This window comes from Diorhabda sublineata, chromosome 9 (genome assembly GCF_026230105.1).
Source record: "Diorhabda sublineata isolate icDioSubl1.1 chromosome 9, icDioSubl1.1, whole genome shotgun sequence".
NCBI lineage: Eukaryota > Metazoa > Arthropoda > Insecta > Coleoptera > Chrysomelidae > Diorhabda > Diorhabda sublineata.
Window position 1 is genome coordinate 22,985,280 of NC_079482.1, and position 22,283 is coordinate 23,007,562.

A 22,283-nucleotide genomic window follows, 5' to 3' on the forward strand; every position below is an offset into this window, starting at 1 on the left:
ATTTCAAGCTTCCATATAATATTTATAAATGTAGAATAGTCAAATGAAGTTTTGTAACTAAATAATAGCATATTAAAATAAATTTCTCATTTTCCTTCAAAATGTCAGTTAAAAGAAAAAATAATTAATTGTATGTATGTATATATATTAGGGTACCATGTACACCGCGATCCAAAAAATCTATTGCTGTAATACTGGGGAACCCCCAGGTGTAGAGCTCTCGAGTTCCGTGTGTTTGGAATAGAGGTTTTATCCTCTGTGTAACAGAATCTGCACGCTGCATTATCTGCTATGTCTAGCGTCTTCAGGTGTCCATTGAGACGTTATCTACGCTGATACATTGAGCAAATCTTCTCTGGTTATAATTTCCCAGGAGAGTCTTCGCTTGTCTCAGTCCCTATAGATTGTCCCAGTCATTGGTCTTACCCCTATCTACCTTCTTCTTCAATGCTTTTTCCTGATACCAAGAATGGCGCAAGTCCTATTAAAGGTTTGTCTACCTCTACTTTAACAAATCTGTCAGCTATTTGGTTTCCCTCAACTGCTGTTTTAGAACCATCTATGTACCATTTGATAGCATTTTTGTTTATTTCTCACATGGTGTTTTGTTTTTGGGTCTTAGTATTGAGAGGAATTTCTTCTCAAAGCTTAACTTTTTTGGTAATCCGTCCTGAAGCTTGTCCCACGTTTCATCATTTTCCAAGGACAGTTTTTCTAGTTATTTCCGTTTCTAAACATGACGTTTTTTTCTCGGTTCTTAATACTATATGGAGAGGTAGTAAATTCAACAAAAAATTATCAGTCTGCTTCCTTATTAACACCTGCCGAAATACTTAGTTAGGCATTAATAAGATTCATTATATTATTCTATTGTTGTGAAATATGTTTTCGTAGTCACAAATGTATGTTTTTCCGCTAAAATTACTACTTTTCACGTAAAAAATAGAATATTGGTAACTAAGAATAAAGTTAAAAACGGTTTGAGGTGTTTAAGAACAAATAAACAAACAACGAAACAAAGAGAAGAAAGGAATATACTGATAGAATAATTAAACAAATTCTAGAATCGCGATTTCAATCAAAAATCATATATAATTTTGTGAAGCAGTAGTTTAAACTAACAGCAGGACAATCGAATAATGGAAGAGTACTTACCTAGGCAAAAAATCAGAAGTATTGTTAACATTGCTTCATCTTTCAACATCCTGCTTAGTGTTGTATCTGAAATATAAGGAAATTAGTATCTTATTGCAAAAAGTTTGATGTTGAACTATAATTCATGATTCCATTTTATAAAAATATACAAAGTGTGCCTCAGAAAACCACCGATTCCTATATTTTATATCGAGTTAATTCGTTCCCAATGGAATTACCAATTTCTAACATTTTCTTCATTGCTCTAAACTTAGAGAATGTTTAAATTGTTGTTAAATGTGTTTGCTCTATGGATACTTTATATACATACAAAAAAATTATGCCTCAAAAGCTTTGAAAATGTAAATACTTATAATAATACTCATAATGATTTTTTCAAGTTTTGGGATTTGGCAATATTGAGGTGAATATGTCAAATCTGATACTGCCATCATAAATTTTGAGATTTTGAATGGTGCACGTACTTAGAATGTGTTGTCATACGAGTGCTATTTGTTCGCAAATACTTGAAACATTCCTCTTGGTCAAAACATTTTCGTGCGATGATTTTCTGTGGATTAAACCAACAGCAGTGACCCGATCAACTTACTTCGACTTTTGATGATGAGGCACCATCTTTGGAGCCACCGTGCTTTGATGATTTATTGAATTCTTGGACGTGCTTCGCTACAAGATACATGTCGTGAAGGTCTTCCAAAATCGGATTCTGTACATAAACTGGTATTACAAGATCGTTATGTGACATACCGTGAGATTGAGACATACTTGGGCATTAGTTCCACTCGCATACATTCAATATTGCACGAAGATTTGCCTACCAAAAATATTTTTTCGCATAATTTGATAGTTGCTCAAAAAAAGCTCATGTCGATTGGTGCAAAGGACGTCAAACGACGTCCATAAGTTTGTAACAGGCGACAAATCATGGATTTATGTATATGAACTCGAAACTAAGCAACAGCCAGTATGGGTCTTTTGAAACAAGCCAACAAGTTTTTTCGCGCACAAAGCATTTCAAAGCAAATAGTTTTTTTCGGAGTAGCTGGACACGTCCCTGCCCTTCCATTAGAGCAGCGTAAAACAGTCAATTCCAAATGGCATTTGTTTGCTAGGAAAACCAATCGCAGAAGACGAATCATTATTCACCACCACAAAATAAAAGTTCTTACAAATGAATTCGGACAAAAACGTTTTTGAACAGTCAACCGCCTTTTGGAATCAAATGATTTTCTCTAATTCCCGCATATCAAAAATGAATTGCGAGACCAACGTTTTCCTGCATCCAAAGAAGAGGTTGATGCATTCAAATCCCATATTTTGGAGACACCTCAATAGAAACGCAATTGATTCAAACGAATGAAAATGGAGAAAATTTTGAAAAATAATCAAACAGTATCCAATTATAGATATTTAATTTCGTTTGTCTATCACAAAATTTAAGTATTAACCTTCGTATAAGAGGGACTTTAATAAATAAAATAATTATACGAGAGAATTGCTGACTAAAATTGAATAAAATCATAAATCCCAACAGAACTGAATTCTCTAAGGTGTTAAGATTATACGATTATTTTTTATATTCCCGAGTCAACTTCAAGTACCATAAAAACATTTTTTTCAATTGACGGGCTTACTTTCGTGGAGGGGCGCGTAAACCAACAATGGGTCATGGATGATCATTTTTTTTTCAATTAATCGCCTCCTCAATAATAATCTTTTTGAATGTGTTTAATAGTTTATAACTTTTGTAATATCTTATGGGCTAATTGAATTTACATACATGATAATCTAGATATAATTACGGATCGAATAAGCCAATCAACATTATTTTAGTAATAGTATGTCAAATTGACACAGATTTGAGCTTCTAGGTTGGACTATACTACCCCAAGAGAAGCGAAAGTCTCTAATCAAATCCAGGAGCAGCTCATTTATTATTTTAGTAGGAATTGCCGCACTCGCTTTCGGCTCGTGAAACCGTTCTAATCGTGAAGAAGAGTATTACTTTACTCATTTGTTGCAAAATTAAATATTTTGATTCTTGATTTTTATTAAGAATATTTCCAATCAATTTATTGATTCCGAAAATAGCTCCTACCATCAAGCATATTTCCAATTCACGAGTTTGTCTTATAAATAGACATTTTAAAGATCTTTCGCATCCCAATCCATTATCTCAGTTCCCATTAACCTGCACTTCCTTGTAGATTGTAATCTGTTTAATTCTGCAATTTTATTTTTAATATGTATAAGCGATTAATGCACCGAGATTTGATCGATTTCTCCTCTTTGCTTTCTCGAATATGTAGACATTAAGCAACTGTGTTGTGTTAAGGTTCGTGAGCTATATAAGGAAAATGTTTGACGTTATTATATGGGTTTTATGTTTGTTTCAGTTTCTAAGCTCTTAAGTGCTTCGCGTACGTAATCTCAAAATTTCATTGGATCTAGTTTATATTCCGCACCGATTTCCAGAAAATTCAATTTCTATACACCTGAAAATCTTGTTTATAGTATTTTTTTATTAGTCTCCGCAATATCAATTATTTGACAAATTGATTTTCCTTAGCAATTCATTGAAATAGTAGCTCCAAGTCCATAAATTTTACTAGTTTTACAAAATGTGATTTTGATTTCTATTGTCAAAATCATAACCTATATTTCAGTAATTTCCACATGAGGAAAGGTGGTTTTGAGTTAATTTGGGTAACAGTTCGAATTCATCAAAACCATGATCACATATGCAGCACTTGTTTGGTTATCGACAACTGAACAAACAACAGCTCAGGAAAAACTAAACAAGATTTAAAAGTCTAAGTATTACAGGGGCAATGTTAACCTGCCCTACTGCAGTCTTAGACGCGTTACTGATCCTGCCTTCTCTTCACCTCATAGTGTATAAAAAGGCTTTTAACAACGTCCATAAGCTAATTCAGATAGTAAACCTAAAGTAATGAAATCTGATAGGTCACTCACAGAACACCGTGACAAATCAAAGGTCCAAATACCCAGCACGTTAGATAAAGATACCCCATTCGAAGTGGTAATTAACGACCGCTAATCATGGGCCATAAAATCTTCTGCAAACTTGAAATGTATCTCTCTGGTACACAGACGGTTCTAAGCTAGCGCAAGGAGCTGGACTGACCATACCTCCAGGAACATCACTCACCATTATTCAGGTATCAATAATTTAATATGTTCAGGAGTGTTTGGATCCAAACCTCTCAAAAGAGCACTACATCTACATCCTCTCAGATAGCCAAGCGGCCTTAAATATCCTGAAAGCTATTGAGTGAACATAAAACACAAAAGCACTAGCTAACAAAAATAAAGTAGCGCTAATCTGGCTTCCAGACCACCAGCGTACACTACCACATAAGAAAACAGTTTTGGCAACGATTCCAACCTTGGATCAGATCCCTACTATAACCTCACTAGATGCCACATCAATAACGAACCAAACAAATGCCTGAATAATCAGATAGAGTCTTAATGAAGAAACACTCCAGACCTAATACAATCTAAAAGATTTATAACCATATCAACTAACAAGTCTGAAGAACTTCTCGTGATGATCAAAAGCGACATGAAACTGCTCGTCGGTGCTCTGACAGGTCACTGTCCCATCAAATACCAAATTATGACGGACAGAGGACGATAATTGTAGTTTCTGCCCTTATAGAATGAAAAAGCAAGACTCAGTGTACTGTTGAATGAATTGATCATTGACCCAGATAACATAGTTCAAACTATGTTGTCCTGCAAGGATTCATATGAATACGTGAGCGATACGATTGCAGATATAATGAAAAGTAAGGAAAAGAAGCGAAAAAATTGAAATTTAAAATGAAAAAATCGGGGGCGTATCATCACTGGATGAATCCGCAACCAGGGACAACTTTCCTAGGACTTTAAAAATATTGGGTTAGGTTGTTGGATTTGTATGAATTGACCTCACCTAATCGAAATGGCATCCTAAAATCTAGCTTACTCGTATATGTAAAAATATTGTATCTCAAATTTCTTCAGCTGAATTTACCACATCAAAACGTCTTCTACCAGTTATCTAGTCGTATTTAGTACTATTCAAAAAACCATATGAAAATATTAACGTTGGGAAAGAGGTTAAGTGGAGAAATAGCCGAAATTTCTTTCACTATGCGTCATTCATAATGGGAAGTTTCAAATTTGACTTGAATCGGAGTGGTCTTTCGAATGTTTTGTTGTTTTTTTATTGCTAACTGACTTCATTAGTTTGATATAATCGAGTAAGAATTATAGTATCATAGACATTATGAACAAGATTTTCAAAATTTAATTTACATTATTTCAACACAATAATTTTTCTTCCTTTTTTCCAATATTCTCCATTACATATTGATGTCAACTTCTATTATGATTTATGAAGAGATAGGCCTCCAGAAACAACATCAATCACGAATTCAAAATTCCTTATAGTATTCTGTCAGTCCTAGCAGAATTTGACTTTCGTTATCTCGGATTCGAATCATGGTAGGTACTAAAGAAATTTTTTCACATGTTTATGGACATTGGATATCTCTATTTAAATAATTTATAAATGAAGCTTACATCAATTGTTGTCTTAAAGATATTTAAAGAAACTAAAAATTTTCAAATGAGCTTCTTTATATATTCATATGTTGTCAATCTAATTTTAATTAATCTCACCACATGTTCTAAGATTGTTTAACAACATAATTGAGGATTCGAAAAATTTTATTCTGAAATCTACTCATATAATGTTATAGAGTATAAGGTGTCCTACAAATTTGATGTCCATTTTTTACAAGCAAAAATCGTAAAAGATTCTTTACTATTTATAACATGCGTAGTAAAATATTTCGTATGGGGAAAAGTTGATTTTTTGACGTTATTCCCTGTACTATATATAATTTATTAAAACTTGATATCGTAAGATCTATAAAATAAATCTGAATATAGCAGAATATGAAGATTGTAGCTTTCAAGAATATGTATGTCACTGACTAAAATTTCTGTTGTTAATTTTTTTGGTTAATTTATATAAATTATAATTTAACTTAATTTAATAACCAAATAAAAGAGGTTTTTTTATTTATCATTGTATTAATCAAAGTATGTTTCATATAAGTTTCACTTCATTGTGACTTTCTGTGTAAGTTAAATATCTACAAATTCTTCGGGAGTTTTCTGATATAAGTTTTTGGCTCAGCTCTATCTCTGGAATTGACTTTGCAATCTTGAATAGCACAATAAACCACATAGGTCGTAATCAAGTTGGATGAGACAGCCACGAAAGTTGGGAAGTTTGGGAATTGCAGAACCCTAATACGATAAATAAGGTTGAATGAATAGTCCGCCACTAGAGAAAAACCCAGTTGTAGACCAAAGCTCAAAAAATCGATTAACCCTTTTAGAAAATCAGGATATTCAAACGACTTATTTTTAAGCCGGAAACAATGTTTTAAAAGCATCCCATTGTCAAAATAGATTAGGAGGTTAATTACTTTTAAAATGATAAACCTCGAGAGATATTCCAGAGAGTTATCACTTCGAGTATCGTTTTTCATCATATTTATATAATATTTTCATTAAAAAAGAAAAGTGTCAAGTCGGTGAAACGCCGTTGGAATAAAATCAAATTATGTGATAGGAAACCTAATATTCTAAATGTAATGAAATATTGAGTTCCACTTCACTCATAGGACCAAATTCAATTTAATAATTTAATAAGATTCTTACCGAATACGGGGCGCTAGTTTTGTAGAAAAATTTTTCTAAATAATCTTTATTTCAAACTGTTATTGGAGATTACAATTTAATATGATTTTTTTTAGTAAAAACAGTGTTTTACTCAACTTTCTTGTGTATTGTGTATTGAATTTTGTATCTCGATTTCCAAGTAGTAGAATAGTTTTAACGGAAAAGTAGCGATTTGGTATTCACTCAACTCATAATAATTTATTTATAAAATCACTTTCACTAACTCGTTCTTTTCACTACAACTACTTATTTAAAACTAACCAACTGCACTGCATAAACATATTTATACACCACAAATAGAATTCTACAAAGTTCTAGAATAAAATGAAACAAAAGAAATAAATAAATAGACTTTTCTAGTAATTATTCAAAAGAAATACTGTAAATAAACCACCCGCTATAATAAAAATTTCGTCAAAGGCGCTCCCGCCATTTATAAAAAATGTGAATTCACCAAATTTTTGAAATTCCATAGCAGCTGTACAGAGCCAGGGCTAGGGAACCAATTTGCAAATTTGTTCGTAGCAGCATAAACTAGAATCATTAAAAAGACCTCGAGAGAAAGTTATTTTTTAATAAAATCTACACATGTTGAATAATCATTCTAAGGGATATTCAATTGATTTATAAATTTTATTTGTTTCGTTCAAGTTTTGTGAAAAAATTACATAATGTGACAATTTTTTAAGAAGAATATGTCGCTGGAATGACTGCTTTCATACAATTCTTCATAGAGGATATCAGCTGATCTCATAATAATGATTTGATCCTCTCAATAGCTTTCTTAAACCCTTTTTAGAAATATCTCACTCGCATTTGTTTTTTCCCGTTTTATTACTTTGTTTTGTCACATAACAAATGCTGCAGTTGACTGTCACTCTTTCTCATTCACAATTTTCCTCTTTCTATTCGTTCTCAAACTATATTTTTTTAGGTTAGGTTATGTTAAAACCGGCAACCTCGACTTAGATTTATCACGGTTCACTCGTAGACTTGAAGATCGTTGTATTAGTTTTAACAATTTTGAAACTCTAAAACAGAATGAAGTTTTTTACTCTTACAACATAGTCTTTTTTGTTCTTTATACTCTTTGCAATAGTTGTCCGCTTAGAATCCCATGCATTCACCTATTTTGCACGATATTTCCTTTTGTTCCCCTCTGATTCCTATATCAAGGGCACTTTATAACAATTACAACAGTAATAACACAGTCACTTTTATTTAGAGTTTCCTTCCAGTCCCTATCCAGCAGAGACTCATTACCACCTATGATTTTGTTGTGTTTTAAAAGCTAAATATATAGAGTGATCCATAACTTTCGCTTCACAGCCTGACAGCCTTCTCTATCGTGTAAGTTTCCGCTTGAATGATATTACATACAGTTTACAGTCTTCAGGATGTTCAGTTCCTTCAAATACACACCAGCAATTGCTCAATTTTTTGTTCACAAAAAAAATTTGTGAAGATTGAGATTCCTTCCTAAGATAGATCATTCTTTCTTTGCATTTCCTTTTTGTTATCATATATTCGGTGTTCTGAGCTAAAAAATCTTTCATTTTTCTCCCGTTTCTCTTTGGACATTCCATGAAAAATAGACTGAAATACTGTTGTAAAGTTTTTTCTTTTTGCTTTCCTTTTTTCGTTAATTTGCTAGGAAACAAACAGGAAGACTTTTGAAAATAGTAACATTACAACTAACAAGGGTATTTCTCAAAACTGGTTCCACATTAAATCTATACTTTAAATATTTCAGGAATAAACATCAATTAATCATAGCAGAATCACGAGACGCGAGGTCAATATATTTTCCTTTGATGCAATAAGGAATACTAATTCTCGTTTCAGTATTTGAAATCTGAACAATCAATGTTTTAATATCATCTATTCATGAATTCTACCACCAAATATTATTTTCATTCATAAACCCTAAAGCTTGTGCGAAGATGAAAGTTTTTTTTCATTTGTCAAAGCTCTAATTCTAATTTTTTAAATCCTCTCGCAATATTGTAATCGAATGCATTCGAGGTACGCCAAAAAGAAAACTTATCTCAAGATACCTTCAAAGTCGCTCATTATGCAATTCAAAAGTCTTTTTTGCGGTCTCTTCAGTATCAAAAGGAATGGATGTTCCAAAATTATTATTTCTCAGGGACGTCAGTAACTGGAAAAAGACAAACAGGATAATTCCATAAAAAACTATTTGAATTCGAAGTGAATTTTATTTTGTTGCAATATTCCATATTTTTTCTTATTTCTTGATGTGTATCCTATGTAATTTTGAAAATAATTAATTTCGTTCAGCTTCAAAAGAAAAAGGCTACATGAAGATTATTCCAGTTGCCATTTGCCCCAATTCTAATATAATTTCACACAAATATATGAACATTAATGAATTTTTTTCAATTATTCACATGTTCTTATATATTTTTATTAATGAGTCATCTGGATTTCAGGTCTCTTCATATAAAAAATCAGTTAGGAATTGGATGGTTCTAACTACTAATATGCGTAATTATAGAAATTATTAATGGATGAAATAAAGTTTGTCTTAAAGCATTTAATTTGTGCTAAATGATGGAGTGGATCTACTCGGCAACGCCGATATTCAATCAGTTTAATGCTTTTCAATTTGATAGGTCCGGTTGTGGATCACTTCAGATTTATTACGAGTAGAACAGCGTCCATTGCTGTACTTTCTGTAATTCCATGATTAAGTCTAGATCGAGCTTTTGAGGGTTGCGTTTCCTCATTGTTATAAGAGAAGTGGGTTGCTGCACCTGTTCAGCTTTGTTCGATCTGAGTAATTAATAGAAACGGAAGACAATTGTTTGAGATTGGAATTCGTACAGACTATACCAATTATATAATTCCTTCTAGAGCAGATGATAGCGGACGCTGTTATTCTAGATTCAAATTTTATTAATTCAATTGGAATTAATATATTTTTTTAAAATGAAAAGTGAAGTGAATGTAAGTAGATAAGTTGTAATTGAAAACTCCATCAATCTCATCACAAGTAACATTTTTTTTTTATTTTTATTGATTTCAAAAGAGAATTTCTCCAAATTCTTTAGATTCACATTAGACCATAGCCAATTTTGACCGCTAGCATTTGGTGGTGTGATTTTAACTTTCTCTTAATCAAGTTTGATTGTTTCTAAAAATCTTTGCTCTATAAATTCCCACTGTATTAACAGATTATAGCCAAATAAAAATATTTATTTCACATTGAAAACCATTAGAACGTCTTCGACAATAGTTCACACAATTTTTCATAATAATTTGTTGTACAAATCTGCGACTAAAAATCTACGAGACACAGATTCACCAAAATCTTCTTTGTCCTATGTATGTTGCAGATTGAGCTCATGCAGAAGGTTCTGAGATCATCATTTCATTGTTAATAACAATTTTATTTGTGTAGATCGAGGATGTCAAACTTATGAACTAATTTGAACTGAACAAGTAGAGCTAAACTTCATAAAGGCAGCAAAATCAAAAAAATTGAAGAAAATTGAATTTAAAATAAATTAGGTATGAACTTATATGATAGATTGTTGGGGGTAATTTGCTTAGTTTCAACCCTCTAACATTAAGGTGAATTAAGACCCCACCTTCCAAATATCGATTTTTCGGGGTAAAATAAAGGAATAATAATGGGAAAAAGCTTTATTATCAATTAAACACATATAATATTTGTTATAACAAAAAGTTTCTTTCTATTTTTATAGACAATAAGTATGAATATAAAGTACTTTGGAAAAAAATTGGAACTTAATTACAAAAAATACCTTAATAGAAATTTTCTCTAAAAAATTATTTAAAACATAGTAAAAATCAAATAGATTCAGTCTTCAACTAAGAACTTGAGTGCTTTAGAAATTCTAAAGATAGGAACTGAATTTGTTACTAATTGTATAAAATAATTATAGTGGCAGCAATTTAAAGGACATTGTGCAACGGAGTACCGAGCATAAAATTTTTCAGTACCCCACTCATGAAGAGAAGGACCATCAACTCTTTTATTTCAACGCTCTATGTTGGTGAAAGAAACCACTTGACCGTATTGTACTTTTGCCTAAATTTCCCGATTTCTCGATAAAAATATTTCCAATTCACTAGTGACCCCCTTGCTTCCCCACGTGGACCAGGGAGATGACTAATAATATTCGACGCTGATGTCCTAGAAAATTTTGAATGGATGGGTTTGTTGGTTCATATTGTCTCGAAATCTTTACCTAGCTCAATGAAATGCATCATCCTCGTCATCAGTATCGTTGTATATCTCGTCAGAATTTTTAAGTTGATGCGCCATTTTAGTAAGATATTAGAAAAGAAAACAGATGTAATATAAACATCAATATGGGGTTGGAGCCTTCCCAGGCTCCAACTAATAAGTGTGATTTAAACAGTCTGATAGAGAGGGTTGTTGAAGGTCACTCACCAGCTTGCTGATAGGGTATCTAGGAACCAGAGCGCTCTCAGAAATGGGGATGGGGAGTTATAAACAAAACGGACTCACTGTGGTCGGATCCAACCTCAACCTTACCGTTAAGATGATAATTTTTCAAAAATAAGTATGATAACTTCAGTCATTAATGTATTACATGGCCTTGAAATGTTTTCAATGAATCAACTTTGACTGCAAGTAGAATTGATTTCAATAGAAGTAATATTGGTGTTGTTAAATATTTTTAGTTGTTTCGCTACGATTCTCAGAAGGCTCACCTTGTAGAAGAACTAGTTGAAGTCTATGCTAGACTTTTCTTTTATCGTTTGCAAGGAAAATTAGCCATGTTCAAAATTTCCATAAATGTCATGAACAACTTGAACAAATTAAACACTTCCAGTAACTTAACTATGTCAAGAGATTGTTCCCTAAGAAATACTTCGAGACTGTATTATAATTATATAACTTTTGATGAAATTGAAAAACGGTGTCTAAAGAGGTAAAGGGAAACGTGGGATAAATTTTCATTTTCGTGTGTTGAAGAAAAAATTACATAGTCGATAATTTGACAAAGACGATAAAACAATGATTTCATATAGAGAGAAAATTCAACATACTACTGATGAATATAATAAATGGTTTTATTACATGAACAAGCATATGAAGAAAGAATAAAATTTTCCAAAATAATCTTTCAGTATTTGAATATCTGAAAATTAACATTCATAGTACATAATTTTTAACTTTAACTTCAAAGTTACACAGTATCTTGAAGCGCTTTCCAAACCGCGGTTGTGGTACTTGATGTTGGAAAGCTCTGGCTTAAATACTTATCGAAAAATATAACGCGCCATCTGTCGAATGGTAATGACAAATCATCGCCTTAATGTAATATACGTGTTTGTAGCAAATCATACAACTATATCTAAAAATAGATGAAAATAATTTGTTCATTATCAATTTGCAACGAGAAAACGATATAACTTTGTTTAAAAGAAACACCAATAAAACACAAAACAAACTGTTATTTGGCTGTTTCCAATCAAATAAATTTAATCAAGTTAAAACTACGCTACGAGATTACTTTGAACGAGTTTAAATGTTTCTTATCTTCTCGAATGCATTTGAAACAAGTCACCATCGTTTTCTGGCGTGGTATACAACTACAGTAGTAGCCGAGCTGTACGTCGAGACCAATTCGTTCTAGTCATGAGTTTAATTATTTATACTTTAATCTTATAATTTTCTATCCTTTGATTCAATTGTGGCCCATTAAATTATCTTATATTGCCTCAGGCTCGAATGGTGATCTTAACAGATGGAAGACACGATTTAAAGAACAATACCTCAATGATGATGTAGATTAGAATCTACAGGATGTTTTTCAATATATACATACACTACCCGTCAAAACTTTTTGCTTGATACTCAACAAATGAGAACAATACGATCGATTTACCATTCCCATTGGATTCTTTTCTGTCGGTGGGCAAAGATTTTCCAACAATGAAGAGGTGATGTCGGCAGTTACTGACAATTTTGAGAACCTTGACGATCTTATTATAAAAATGTATCGAACTTATCGAACATCGCTGGTAAAAGTGTATGGATCTGAGAAAAAATTATATTGGAAACTAAAAATATTCCGAATCATCATTCAGGTAGAAAATAATTTCCACTATTCATTTCTAAAACTTCTTAACGATCATTTCCTACTCAGAAATCATAAGCTTGATCAATAACTCAATATTTCCAACGATATCGAATATCAGAGACGCATTCTGTATAGGCATGATTCTAGGTCACATCCTTTTGTAGCGTATTTCATTTTTAAATTGAACTCACATGTTTATACTTTTATTGGTTTCCAGAGGTTGCGACCCGGTTAATTAGAACAAATGAGTACATTAGTTTGATGTAATTCGTACATTCAAATTGATTACAATCCTGGTAATTGTACATTAAATTTTCATTCAACTCTTGAGCTAATCCATTTCTGCGATTGTTTCAAATAGAAGCGGTTGGTTGTATCATGAATAGGTTAGATGTGCACTTATTTCAATGCAAGCAAATAGCCAGAAGCATTTTAATAATAATAAGAGAAATCGTGTTTTATAACAGGGATCAGGAAACTTTCGACCAAAGTCCCAGTATAAAAAGATTGTTAGAACTTAAGAGGAATGTGATTAATTAAATAGAAAAGAAAACAACACAGACTGTACTGACAAACGAAACATTATTGTTTAAATTTTAAATGTCTTTAGTACTTTTGTGCAAAAGTTTTTTTATTTTTAGTTCACGTCTAGTTACTTTGAATATTACACATTAAAAATGATTTTTAGTTGGATAAAACCTGCTCAAAAATAGACGATCCGAATGCTGAAAGCCACATTGTCAGGCAAATTTATATAGAAAACTAGCCCAAAAATTATGTATTTCGTTTTATTTATCCTAATAAACTATTTTTCAAACTCCACTTGGTTCCACAAATTTCGCCCTCCAGTTCAACTAGGTGAACACATATTGATGAAATCACTACGAAATAACGGGTGTCCCAAAATCAACGAAAGATTTGAATTTGCCGCCATTTATCCAGTAAAGTGTTGACAACGCTAAAAAACCAATCAACAGCTGACAAGTCATAAATAAAGACGGCTTTACGGCCAAAATTCATTTGAAATATTGTTAGAATGGTGTTTCCACTTCGTAAACTGTGGAGAGGTTGATGAAAAAATTTTGATAGACAGGATCCGTTGTAAATACCAATCACAATATCGAAACAGTGCGTGAGAGTATCGGTGACAATTTAGGAATCTGAATTCGGCGTCATGGAGATAAATTACAAGTTTGAAAAAGCTCTCTGCAGCTTATACCCACTCAACATCTACGTCTCCATGCTTGCAAAATTCAATTTACACAACTAAAGTCATCCTAAGCGACGTAGAAGATTTTCACCTTGATAGGTTTGTTAATCGTCATCATTGCCACATTTGTGGTTCTGAGGACCCATATGCATCCACAACGTGTCACTATTCAGTGTGCACTTTGAGCTGGAGCCATAATTGGACCATACCTTTTTTAAAAAAAATAATATCGGGACATAATAATAGTCCTTTTTACCGAAATTGAATGATATTGATGTGACCAATGAAAAATTTTTATTACCGCATGAGATATAAATAAATTACAGTCAAAAGACTAAAAGCAGTATTCTCAATTTAATTTAAATCTTGGCAGTGCCGAGAATTTGAAGGGAACCCAGTGATCATTACACTCAAAGGTAAAAATACGGAGACTACAACTTATCTTGACCTACTATCCACACCTGCTTCAATACCACAAACAAAAGAAAATCCTGTACCTGATCCGCCATTGTTGTAAAAGCAGCTACTGTCTCAAGGCAGCCCACAATCACGAAGTTCATCTGTATCCGTACGGACTCGGAATTCACAATTACTTTAGAACCGTCGGTTAAATAAATCGGCAGAAAATAATGAAAATGTAAGAAACTAGGCTGCGGTCAGAATGCCTTGAGACAAAGACTGGCCCGTCAGCGAGTTATCGAACATTCAGAACACGTGAACTACAGCGTTTGCAAGTGTATCGCGCATTAACACGTGCATCGTTTCTTCACCATTGAATTCGCCGCAAGAACCATTGAGCTACATCTCAATCTAAATTGTTTTTACGCAAAATTCGCAAATTCAATTCCTAATTTTCAAATGACATCATTTGGAGCAACAAAAATCGTTCAGAATGAGGATGGTAGTCAAGTTTATTCATTTGTTCTACTCAGGAATTGACTAAAAATATTGTTCATCAACTCGCATTAAGATGAAATTGAACAAACATTGATTATAACGAATTGTTTTTAGAAATATTGATGCGTTATTTGTCTTTGTTTATCATCCTAATTGGTTGTGGGACAACGTCTATCGGGTCCGCTAGTAAAAATTTATATTTCACAAATAAAAATCGTATTCGTAAACTAGTAAAGAATTGTTGTATAGTTAACGATGGAATTATTTACGACACTTAGGATATTGTTATAACTAGTTCGACGTTAAAACATAGATTTATACCCTCAAATTATACCCGCATGAGTGAATATAAACGGAATAGCTCAGTGAATTTGGATTTAGTCGCGCTGGTGTTCAACAACGTGTACTAGTAAATGTGTTTTATTGTTTGTAATTGGTGGAATCACGGAGGCGGATTGAAATGCAAGCTACGAACCGAGAATAAAACGAGTATATTATATCATATTTAGTTTCGGGTACATGGTAAATAAGTTAACACGTTAACTGCCGATGCTTCTTTTGTATTTATTACCATATGCTTAGTGAATTTTTTTCGAAACGAATTGACTTATTTTTGATCTAAATTTTTCTGAAGAAAGACATTCACGCATCGGGTACAGAACCATTATATAATAAAAATACGTATCCAGTGACAATTTCCCTTCACTTAAGCAAATCGTTTGATTGAGGGAACCACCTAACAGATCACTACGATACTAAAATCTGTCAGGTAGGTAGCACAGAAGATGCCTTCTAAGACTTCACTGAGTAGGAGGTCTCATAAGAGGTTGAACCAATGTGTTGATGATGAGTTTCCATGCAATAAGAATCTGTCTGTGAGAAGATATTTCTTGTTTCTTCTTCTCTTCATGCCGTCTTCTCATTGAAGGTTGGCGTTCACGTTTTTAAATGCATCTTTCTTCCTGCCGATGCTACTTTGCCCTGCAATTATGTTCTGTAGCAGTAGGTATTTATCGTTGCCTAAGATATGCCCTATGTAAGATCTTAATATTTGTCAACAGCTTTGTTTTGCGACCAATGCGTCTAAGTACTTCGTCGTTGGTGATTCCGTCAGTCCAGGGCCTCTTCAGGATGCGTCTATAGAGCCACATCTCATTTTTTTATCATTTGAACTTTCAAGATCCAAGTTTGACCACACATAACTTTCCATGAATCCTATTCTGTGCCTTTCGAGCAATTTCAATTCTGAATTTTTGAACTCATTCTATTTGTTTTCTATTCAGTGTGAAAATAGGGTTACTATTAATATCTTGGTTTTTACTTATAACTATGAATTTGATTTTTTCAATATTTATGGTGAGTATCATCGGCGAACCTTGAGTTGTTGATTGTCTTTCCTCCAGCACTTTCTGAAATACAAACTGAGAATATAGATTAAATAGTTGGAGTGAAAGAACGCAGCCTTTGCGAACTCCCTTTTGAATGTCTCCATGTCCTCAACACGCACTACTGTCGTTTGATTGTAATAGATTTGATTAATCGTTTATCGCTTGGATTTGAGTTAATAGCAGTAAGTTTATCGTGTTGGACTTTATCAAAGGCTTTCTGGAAATGAAATAGACTATGAAATATACTTTTTTGTTGTATTCTCTACAATGTGATAGAGAATAATGCTTCTCTAGTTCCCAATCCTCCTCTAAAGCCTCTAAAGTCAAATTTCTTGTTTAACTGACTTTGGAGGTTAAAAGCGATAACGCTATTGAGTACATACCAAGAAGCATTCACAATAATTCTGAATACTTTCGATTGAAATCTTTCTAGATTAGCTACACTTGAGTTGGTTGCAGTGCCTCATAGTTGAATACCATAACTCCAGATTGAGTATAGTGTGACTTCGTATATTAACAGCTTGTTGTCGATTATTTAGATTTTCGACCTATTAACCAGTACACTTCTCTTTGAGTTTTAGACTCAATTGCTTTCTCTTGGTTAGTTTGTGTGTACTCCAGGTTAGTCGTCGGTCCAGATGAATTCCAAGGTAGTTTGCACTCATTATTTATTGTAGAAGATGCCCGTTTGATATTACAATTAGACAGGTTCCTCTTCATTGAGTTTATGTAACATAAACAGATTTATTTTGATTCACTTTTATTCTTCAATTTTTTAACCAGAAGGAAATGGCGTCCAAGTTTGTGTGCTATATATGAGAGGCCTGATGAGACGCTGCATATGATTGTTGTGTGTGGGAATATCAGCTGTGTATATGAGATAGAGAATCGGGTCAAGTGCACTTCCCTGTGGAACTCCTGACATAATTGTATGTAAAGTGGTGATGTTATCTCATATTCTGACTTGATATTGTCTGGATTTTAGGATTTGGGAAAGGTTGTGCGAGAAGTTTTTCCTGATTTTGCATAGTTAGAATAGATAATGTGTAACTCGATCGAAAAGCAAACCAGACGGAAAATGATTTGTTACCCCAGAAATCGAAATAAAAAATATGAGTACAGTTAAATGTGATGATAAATAATGAAAAGACAATATTTCTGGATATTGTTCAACTAGTTAAGTATAAACAAATTACTTTCACATTTATGCATTCTTTAAAATGACTAAAACATGGAATTGTCTTTATATATCCGACACTTTGTATAAATAGTTTTAAAATACATTTTGGTACGACTGCGGAGAAATAAAAAATGTTAATTCATGTGCATAATTACGACTCACACAAACAAAACGTATTCGTAAGAAATAAAAAGTGGAGTGGAAACTTGAAACAAAAATTTTGTTTGTTAATCATAATTTTGTTTTAATTTGATGAAAATTTTTGTAATTCTTTTAATTTGAGTCTGCCTTTACAATTTCAGTAAAAATGTAGCTCTACATAAAAGCAACGTAACTAAACATTTTGTTTAAGTTTGAGAACTATTCCAAACAAAGAGCATAAAAGAAGACTTCAAATTTGAAACGACTGAAGTTACGGTCCAGTTATATTCAGATTTCTTCTAAGAGGTCTTTTATTAGTTTAAAAAGTATCGAATGCATTTAGCATTTGGAAAGTTGGCGGAAACAGAAAATAGGGAGATTTTTATTTCAAATTCTAATTTTCCATCGTAAGCAGCAGATGCTTTTAGAGCTCAGTTTAATCTCGGAAAACATAAGTGTCGGAATAATGGTTGGGAAATTTACGAAACCCGCACTTTCAATTATTATTGTTATAAAGTTTCCTGATTATACCTTGAGAGAGATTTGATTGCTGCTCGAGAAATTTCACCTTAAATGTAAAATTGGAGATTTTCTACACCTGATAATTATTCATAAATATAGAAATTATGCGTGAAAAACATAATGTTTTCAAAGGGTTTTAAGTTATGTCAAGTTTTTTGTTTGCTAAAATTAATAAAATACTTATTATTTGTTATATGATGAAATAAACATTATCTTTATCATTACTTACTCGTAGATTCTCGAATGAGTCTGAAAACGATGTCGGGTTTATATTTTTAAATATTTGAACACGCCAGTTTTACAATTTACCGCACATTTTCAGCATCCATACTAGCGCTGGTATAAATTTTGTGTGAATTTTTACTCCGCCCTTATTTCTTGTTGCAGCGTTCCAATCGCTTGCTTACGTCACCAGCGCCGATCGAGTTTCGCTCGCTAAGCTATAGCAGCATTCACGTCACGTTGTTTTGTTTTACAATCCTATAATATCGTATCGTTTTTGTCAGGATGTCAAAACCCTTATAGACGAAGATTCGTTATAAATATTGTATTTTACCCAAATATACCAACACCACTATAACTTCATCGAATAAAATATGTTTAAGTATCATTTGGGGGAAGAAATTTTCATCAACAAAACAAGTCACTGTAGCCTGTAGCATTTGGTTAAACATGGAGGCTACTCACTACACAATCGGCGCTGATGACGTAATACCTGTTTGGAACGGATCATTCCCATCGCTTGATTTCACAATAATAACGTAAGTCGATTGACAATCCGCTAGCAAAAATGGTCGCAAGAATGCTTGAACAAAATAGCAAAATATCGATATTTTTTCGATAAATATCGATCATTGATATACTTTTATAACCAAAGCTTCAACAACTGAGAAGCTTTTAAAATTATTTCAAGAAATTGTTGAATTGCTTTATCCTGCACCGTGAAATGTCGACCACGGAACTGTTTCTTTGGGTGGAAGAACGAATAGGGTGGATTTTCGGTAAATATCACATTGGTTTCACATAAAAATTTAACTGAATGCAGTGCAAGTGTGTGACATAAATATTGAATGACTCAAGGAATGCAGATGATCATTTGGTAGTGTACCAGTTTGCTGTAACTGTTTATCTTCAAGCTTAATTTCTTTTACGAATCCTATACTACGAAAAAAGACGGCGTACATAATTATGTGGACAGATCTTCTCTTTTGGTATTTTTGGCGAATCTTCGTGAATCCATTGACGTCTCCTCTGACAGGTAGGAAAATCTTGAAACTATATGTTTCGTTTCATCAACTGCTACTACTATTTTGCAGCAATTCTGACGTTAAGCGTATGCGACACGCAACGAGTAACCATTTGTAGATCATGTAAAATTGATGTTGTTGTCTCGAGCTCTTAATAGGTGCTTCTTAGATGTTCTTCTATCGTACTTCTCACTCTCCCAATATTTCCAATAGTAACCGAAGAACAGGGCGTAGCAGTTTCCGTATTCTTTCAAATTCGGTATAGAATAACTTCTATTTTCGATCATAAATCAACTAGCAACGTGAATACTAGATGACGTTATTTCCCATATTTTGAATATTATGATTTCTCTCGACAAATTTCAATTCTAGTATATGAGTTTGAGTAGATTTTTTAAAAGTGAACTAAATTAACAATTTGCATAAATTGCTTTACTATCTCTTCTTTTTGTCTTGTGATATCTTAAGAAATGTGTAAAGGGCTCCTTCTGTTAGAAAACATGCCCTCAGTTATTCCTCGAGAGATGTTCTCTGCAACATGATGGTGAGCCGGCACATTATTCCATATATATTCGCCATTTTTTAGATCAAACATACCCTGATAGGTAGATATATGGTGAAAGTGTATTAATTTGGGCACCAAGATCTCCAGACCTAACTTATTTAGATTTTAAAATGTGGGGCCGAATAGAAGATCTCGTTTACATCAATAAACCCACGAAATAATGATATGATGAAAGAAGACGTTTTTCACATGGACCCAAAATGACGAAAAGCCACTTTTGTTATAATTTGTTTTCCCCTGGAGCTGTAACATAATCCGTTTCTGAGATATAGCGGTACAGACTTTATGGAATTATACACAATGGAAACGTGATGAGTGAATTTTACAGACTTTCTGAGGATTATTAACAACACAATAATTTCATCATGGTCACGGACATGAAGATATCGAGCAAATATGACGCAAAATGTAGCAGCTGTGCTAATTACCCTCTTGGGGCTATGTTTATGATCTTAAAAATATTTTTCATAAACTATGATCGATTTAATTCGATCATGATCTTGTAAATAGACCAAAATGAGTCCAAGGAGAATGATAAAGTGACACCATCTGGTTTCGTTATACCTTTTGAAGATTTTCCTTCGCATAAACAGATAATAGAGAAAATATTGGCAAAAAAAGTTTTAGTGGATTATGGTTAAAATAAAATAATGGAATTGCATGTGTCTATCGTCAGCTATTACCAAAACTGCGATATAATCCATTTCCATGTTCATCTGATCTGGTTTCTGCTAATTACTTTATGTTTCCAAGTTCACAAATATTAGAAAAGACTTGGTGTGATTCTAAGTAGTATCATTGAGAAATTCTGTGGCTGATGGACTTGCTTTCAAGCCATTTTCTTTCACACACACTTGGTGTGAAGCAGTTCCAAGTATTTTAACGAGCTTGTGAAATAACTTTTGGAGGTATTCAAAAAACTAGATACTTGCTAGACTGAGTGTTCAGAATTGAAAGATTTTTATAGAAAAGGAATTTATCCATAAAGTAAAGCATTCACGGATCCGCCTCCATAGAATATTTATTTTTATTTTATTTCGTATATATTAAAACTTTTTACTGCTAGTAGATTATTCAGCTATTACAATCGGATCAGTCCTATAAAACATTATTTTTCTTTTTACTTCCCAAATTATGTAATATGGGGTAATCAAAAGATGTTTTACAAAATATCACCATAATTCTGTATAAATTGAGTTGAGAACGCCGGTTTTTGTATATTTAGAATTCATGTTCTATTTGTATGTAAAACGACTAATGAATGATGTATTCGTTCAATTTGCAATATTCTAATTCCAAAGAATCCATCAGACCGATTCGTAATGCCAATAAATTAATCAGAAATAACGAATGTTTGAATAAACTTGATTATAGTATTAGATTAGGCAAGCAATTATGTAAGCAAATCTATATCTAAATAACGTTTTTTCTACTGTATAAAACCCTAAAGTTTACACGTGAGGACTTATTACAATTAGTCTTTTGTATCAATTGTACAAGATGAAACACAAAAAAATTTATATGATACTAAAAAGTAGAATGTGATTTAGTAGTCATGAACACATGACTTTTCGTTTCTCTCAATTCATCTTTTAATATATATTAAGTGTAATATCAACCTTTCAGAAACTCTGGCTGGTCCGCCACTCCAGTTGATCGATATGAATAAAAAGCAAATTTATGTCATGAATAAATTAAAACTCATAAAAATTGAAATGTCACAGACAGTACATAATAGTGTCATTAATTTTCTCATTAGTAATTTTGTTCTTATACCAAGAATTATTTTTTTATTTTTTAGGTTGATTATTACTTTTTACTCTTGTAGTGACCACCCCACGTGCCCACGATATTTTTTTTTCAAACGTTTCTCCAAATAAATTCCTCAATGAAACATCCTTCGTCTCCGAGAATTCCAAATTGTCTGCTTCTGGGAATTCCAAGTTTTTATTTTACAACCGCCTTAATTTCGTAATAGCGTGCCATTAACTAAGTCCTCTCTGATATACCTGGTATACTTTTATAAAAAAAACAACATACCTACATCTTTATACTTTTTACACAAACTCAGGCAACACGTATTGGTTCGAAGAGAAGTTCACTTTGTC

General features: G+C 32.7%; 1 protein-coding gene across 2 annotated transcripts in view; it reads right to left on the reverse strand.

Annotated features, from left to right (window-relative positions):
• Positions 1–22,283, reverse strand: part of LOC130448872 (fasciclin-2) — a 177,585-nt gene that overhangs the window by 107,732 nt on the left and 47,570 nt on the right. For both annotated transcript variants that reach the window (XM_056786439.1, XM_056786440.1), the window contains exon 2: positions 1,156–1,221. In XM_056786439.1, coding sequence (XP_056642417.1) covers positions 1,156–1,204 — 49 coding nt within the window. In that variant the 5' untranslated portion in view covers positions 1,205–1,221. The remainder of the gene's footprint in view (positions 1–1,155; positions 1,222–22,283) is intronic.